The sequence below is a fragment of the Trifolium pratense genome, linkage group LG3 (genome assembly GCF_020283565.1).
Source record: "Trifolium pratense cultivar HEN17-A07 linkage group LG3, ARS_RC_1.1, whole genome shotgun sequence".
Classification (NCBI taxonomy): Eukaryota; Viridiplantae; Streptophyta; class Magnoliopsida; order Fabales; family Fabaceae; genus Trifolium; species Trifolium pratense.
In genome coordinates, this window is record NC_060061.1 from 2,095,470 (window position 1) to 2,101,825 (window position 6,356).

Sequence of the window (6,356 nt, forward strand, 5' to 3'; positions counted from 1 at the left end):
TCTGATGCCACTTGTTGAGAAAACAATCAGGAAAAAAAAGTCTCCGCGCAATAAATAAAAACAAACAGAATATTCAACCAATAAATAAAACCAAACAAAATCAACTCACAATAATATTTTACTATCAAATCTGCAATAATATAAAACTAAATCTGCAATTTTTATAAGGCGAAATTGCAACCTATCAAACTCTCACACAATTGCAATTTTTTACAAGGACTAAAATTGCAAATCCCCTCGACTATAATTTTTGAACAAAAAAATTGCAAACCCTCCTAATTCACTCAAAGACTAGAGTTATTTTGGTGAACAAAACTCAAATTAACTCTTCATATATATTTATAATAAATTTCTACCTCTTTTTTCTTCCAACTACTCGATGTGGGACTTGGATGAGTAACCCCTTTCACACAACATTAAACTCGTACTATTATTCCAATTTTTCTATTTAATATTTTACTAATCCATTCTCTTTAAATTTGCAAACCAAGAAAAGATAAATTTGTTGAGAAAAAAAGAGAGATAAATTTCATTTAAGTGATAAAAGGACATTAAAAAAGTATGCCATCACTAGGACAAACAACTACAAATTGACACATCCACATATACATACTATTTCTTTTTGCACTTTTATCATAAGGTAAAATGTTTGGAAAATAAAAGTGGATAACATTAAAAATACTCCTAAACAAAAGATGGTATTTTCTATGAATCTCTTTCTTTATTCTTTGAAACAACCTACAAGAACATTACAAGTAAGCCATATGATCAGTGTTAAAATAAAATAAAAACTAAAACATTCCATAGGCCCATATTTCTGAATCCATAATCACTTTTGGATACTGATTATGAGGAGCCTCAAACACTTGCTTTCTGTCACCATCATCATCATCATTGATTACAAAGTCCCAACTTCTAATAAAGTCATCATCCCATAATGTCATATTAATATTATTATTACTATTTTCATTAAAGTTATTATTTTCAATATTATTATTAACATTAAAATTATGTGACCAATCAAAATCAGGGAGAAGCAAATCTTCAAGGAAGTTAGATGAATTTGAATTTGAAGATGATGATGTTGATGTTGTGTTTGATGAAGATGAAGGAACACATGGAACTAGAATTTCATTTGAGTTTATTATTGGAACTTCTTCTATTAAGAACTCATTCATTAGTTCCAATGAATCAAAAAGTGGTGTCATAACTTGGTCTTGTTCTTTAGCTTCATTGATTGTTGATGATTCAAAGGATGTTTCTTGCTTTTGAGGTTCCTTGTTTTTGTCATTCTCATTTTCAACTTTTGTGTCATGTTCAATAGGTGAAGAAGATTCTTGTTGATTTTGTTGTTCTTGCAATTGTTGTTGTTTTTCACATTTTGTTTGATCAATTGCATTTGGGAGTAACTTGTGTGTAACTGGATCAATTCCCATTTTCTTGAGCTTTTTCTTTATGTGAGTATTCCAATGATTCTTAATCTCATTATCGGTTCGTCCCGGCAGATGAGAAGCAATTTTAGACCATCTGCACAAAAAAATAAAACATCGATATTAATTAAAGTGACATTAATACACTTCGTATGAAATTTACATTCTGCCATTTTAAGGTTACAACTTCAAACTCTTAACACACTTTTGTAGACAATAATCAATAAATTAAAATTTTAAAAAAATGATTTCATCATAAGGTCTAAAAGGAATAATGACTTCATGGCCACTTATAAAGATATCTTTTACAAATATCACTATAGTTGAAATAAAAAATATTAGCCTATAAGACAAACATGGCTAACATTACTTACTCAATATTTAAGATTCCCATTTAGAGTCAACTTTATAGAACAACAATCATGAATAGTTTATTTTTCACCTTAAAATAAACTGAAGATAACATAAAAGAAATTAGAAAACACTAGGTCTAAATTTTTTTTATAAGGTTTTTAATTGTATTAAATGTAATATATATTATGGACCAATGACTGTGTCTTCTTTTTGTGTTGAATAAACAAAGTGCAACATGAAAAGTGTGTATTATAGAATTGATTAATTTCTCTTAAGTTATTGTATTTAGCATGATTAAGAAATATTCAATTACTCTAAATTAAATATTACTACTCTCTTAGATAAACTTAGTCAAATATTTTATTGCAAAGCATGCAAAACAGAGGTAACAGAGTAAATGGTTATTGAAAGAACCTATTGCCAAGTTGAGCATGAAGATCAATGACCATTTTTTCTTCATATTCTGATAAAAGTCCTCTCTTTAAGTCTGGCCTTAGGTAATTTGTCCATCTCAATCTACAACTTTTTCCACACCTTAACAACCCTGCATGAATTCATAACAATTTTTATGTTAATTAAGGTCAAAATATTTAAAACTTTATGCTAATTACTTCAATTAAAAATGCAAGCTTTTTTCCACTTAAACATTTTCCAAAAATAATGAAGTTAGAAGAAACATATGCTATCTCAAATATTTTATGCTTTCTTAAAATTAAAATTTATACTTAAAATATTCAAAATATATTTTTAAAAGGGTAAAACAATATATACATTTTAAATAAGGAAAATGCTAAATAGTGCCCCCGGTTTAAATAAATGCTTGATTTCCTTGTCTGTGAAAAATGGAATTTTTTTTGAAAAGAAAGACAAAAAAAATAAGTATAACTTTAATGAACCCTTTTTAGACTTTAATCACATTAGCAAGAAATGACTATGATGCTCTGCAATATCAATAATCACGATGCAACTGCAATTGCAATTTAAAACTACGATTCTGATAACCACTTATCAGAATCATATATAAGGGGGTAATGAAATGAAACCTGCTAACTTAGGAACAGCTCTCCAACAACATTGGCCATTAGTAAGAATAAAATTTATGAGCTTTTTATCTTCCTCTGCAGTCCATGGTCCTTTCTTCAAACCAACTTTGTCACAACAAGGTTGTCTTCCCATTTTTGTTGTACCAAATATTTGAAATGCTAACAAAGTCTATCCTTGGAAAATGATCCCCCAAAATTTGGAGGGTTGAAATTGATTTTTGAGAGAGATAGAGAAAAAAGAGGGAGAGATAAAGACTTGAGAGTTTGCAAGAATATGCAAATGACAAGATAGAGCTACACCACCTACTTATTTATAATTTATATAGAAAATTTGCAATAGCTTTTGCCTCATAAGTCCTTGAAGCCCACTACCGCAATTTTTTTTTTTATTTCATACTATTTGGCCTTTTTTGTTGACAGGAATACAATTTGGTTTTCTTTCTTTATATTTTCTTTTTCATTAATATGCAAATGATACAACATTTTTTTTTCCGGTAGTTAATGTTTGAATGAAGAATGAGTTTAACAAAGTTAAGATAGTGTCAACCGATCTGATCGTTAGTTTGTTTAACAAAGTTAAGAATGAGTTTATCGTTAGTTTCTTATAGGAGGAAAATTAAAATATTGTGTTGATTTTTCCTTTTAGTTTACGATGAGTTGGGAATCGAATCTTGAACCTATAACATACTACCCAAACCACTCACCACTAGATCAAACCTAATTGTGGTGGCTTAACGTAACTATATAACTTTTATCGCAAATTCAAGCATGTATGAAGTAGTTTTATAACTATTGACATGTGTCATTAAGTAAGGTGACATGGTCCACACGTGCTATGTCATTGTCAGAAGACGCCACCTCATCGAACTAACTCTTGCTTTGGTTTCAAGCGTGAGATACTCCACTAACTCAAAATTCTCCTAAAACACAACTAAGCAAGTAAATTTATTTTGCCAAAAATAATTGGGAACACTGTACGTAGTTAACTAGGTCTATTCCTCTTATAATTTTTTTTTTTTGACAAAACATATTCCTCTTATAATTTTGTTGACATTTTCATTTATATCGATAAGATTATGATCAAGACAACTTTATAATAGTCAATGGCGGAATCAGGAAATAAAATTCAGGGGGCCGCTAGAAAATTTATAATATATAAATTAAACAAAAAATTATATTTCATATAAAAATTTAAGTAATAAAAAAATTAAATTGCATGCCGTCAATAATATTCTACGTGTGCCAAATGACTTGAAATTATCAATAATTTATTTTAAATTAATACTTGCACAAGTTTAATTTTATAGAATTATATATTTTATTATATTACATGTATACTTAAAAGAGAATTATTGTTTTTATTTAAAAATAGTTGGCTTGTTTTTTTAAGAAAAAAAAAAATAGAAGTTGTCCATTGTTGGTATTGATATATATCTATAAAAATCAACTTTTTACGAAATAGTTAGGTGAGGGTTGAGCTCACGACCATCAGGAGCAAAGGTGTGACATTCTCTCTTCAGAACCACTAGGCTACGCGTTACTTATGGTCATTCGTGGGCGAAAACAAATATATATATAGGTTTCAAATTAGAAAAATACAAAAGGTATTAAAGTAATTTCTCATTTTTTCGGGGGTGGTCGCAGCCCACCCCAGCCACCCCTAGTTCCGCCACTGATAACCAATAAAAATATGTTCAATATGAGGCAGCATTCACATTTATTTAGGTACATATGATAGAGTTATAATGACATGTACGTAGTAGAGTACTACCTCTGTTAAATGATCTAGTTGACCACCTCCGCGAGCAACTGTGGAGGCTAATTCCCTCGAGTTAACTGAGATCCATTTAAGAAGTTTACTTCTCCCAACAAATGTTTTTCATATGCATCGAACCCAGGACCAAATGGAAAAGGAACCCAAGTATCTACCACTTTTGTCACACTATGTTGGTTCTTTATAAAAAGTGGTGGTTCAAGTGGCTAGGTTCAGCAGGCATTGTGGGCCGGAAGTGCAGAGGCCTATTATTCCTCCACTGGCAGGACATTGCACATATCTACCTTAAAGGTGAAATTTCTAACCACTAAACTACGACAAAAACGTTGTCATTCTTGATAATATAATATCTGATTTCGTTCATGCTATATATATGAGATATAATCTGAATAGTATTTGCAAGTGAAGTAGTCATTATCTTAAACAAGTTGATGTATTTGTAAGATTGGGTCAGATATAAATTCAAATTTTGTGATAACTAGACATCATATTTAGAAATATTCTCATGGTAACAAATGTTCCAAGGCACTCCTTCCGTCCTAAAATATAAGTAAAAAATGGTGAATAAAAATGAATGTATTTAGTCCAAATCTTTAACCAAATACATTAAGTTATTTTGACTCATTTTTGCTTATATTTTGGGACGGGGGAGTACCGATTAAACATGCAAAATATAGAAATGACAATTTTCAAACTTCAAAATGTTAAATACACTATTAAGTCAATTTTTTTATATTTACTTCCTTATTCTAAGAAGACTTTTAAGTTTTAAGCATTTTCCTTAACCATTTTATTATTCCTCCACCCAAAACAAAAGAAAATAGAACATGAGTATAAACCACTCCAAAAAGAAAAACAACATCTAAGTCATCCGCAAAGAAAATAGAATCTCCAAAGAAAAAAGAAGGCCCATACTGTGCAACCAGATCACCAAGGCTTAGGCGCACCTCCACAGAACACCAAACTATCGGCTCTAGCTTAAAATTGGTCGAACCTCCCATTCATAAAACGAGTAGGGAATATCAGGAATTTTAGCCATAAACCATTTTCAAGAAAAAAGTTTCACCATACCAACAGAAGAAATTCTTTTAGAAAAATTAAGTTGTTCTGGACATTCTGAATCGACCAAATAACAATATGATAAATTAGAACTCACCCCAAGTAAAGCTCAAACAATCATACAATTAGGGGTGGACAGAAAAATCGTGGTCCGGTCCAACCCGAAAAAACCGAGGAAAAAAACAGAGAAATGGGCGGTTTGGATTGGGTTGTAGATCAATGGATTTGAGAATTCGTTTTACATAAAGTTGACATGGACGGGTCCGGGTTAAGGGAACTGGGCCGTTGAGACCCGAAACCCGTCCACATAGATGAAAAATTAAGCGCAACGTATTTAACTATATGGTTTGACATACACTATAACACACACACACATACAAAATAAGTAAAACTATACAAATGCTACTGGATAAAGCAAATGATACTTAATAATTGCATTACTTAATTAGATAACATCACTTTTTTTTTGTGGATGACTGTATTAACTTTTAATGTTTACAATGGTTGGTTATGCAACTTTTGTCCAACATATTATACTACTTAATATCTATTTTAGTACAATTTTATTATAAAAAATACGCTAAATATTACAATTGGGCTGTCAGTTAAATTGGGCTAGGAATGGTCTAATCCGAATCAAACCGCTCAATAAATCATTTAAACCACAAAGCCGAACCCGTAAAAACAGCTCTCCAT

The 6,356-nt window shown here is 30.5% G+C and overlaps 1 protein-coding gene across 1 annotated transcript; it reads right to left on the reverse strand.

Annotated features, from left to right (window-relative positions):
- Positions 1-599: 599 nt before the first annotated feature.
- On the reverse strand, positions 600-3,103 carry LOC123918851 (transcription factor MYB20-like). Its single transcript, XM_045971011.1, has 3 exons — positions 2,828-3,103; positions 2,199-2,328; positions 600-1,527 (listed from the first exon to the last, which is right to left on the reverse strand). The coding sequence occupies exons 1-3, from the start codon at positions 2,958-2,960 to the stop codon at positions 792-794; spliced, it is 999 nt and encodes a 332-aa protein (XP_045826967.1). The 5' UTR covers positions 2,961-3,103; the 3' UTR covers positions 600-791.
- Positions 3,104-6,356: the final 3,253 nt, after the last annotated feature.

What these genes read in the sequence shown, in the direction of transcription:
- LOC123918851 (XM_045971011.1), bottom strand. Translation starts at nt 2,960, where the DNA reads ATGGGAAGACAACCTTGTTGTGACAAAGTTGGTTTGAAGAAAGGACCA. An exon ending in AGCTGTTCCTAAGTTAGCAG is followed by an intron (nt 2,329 to 2,827) that starts GTTTCATTTCAT and finishes GAATTCATGCAG; the next exon opens with GGTTGTTAAGGTGTGGAAAA. An exon ending in CATGCTCAACTTGGCAATAG is followed by an intron (nt 1,528 to 2,198) that starts GTTCTTTCAATA and finishes TTTTTTGTGCAG; the next exon opens with ATGGTCTAAAATTGCTTCTC.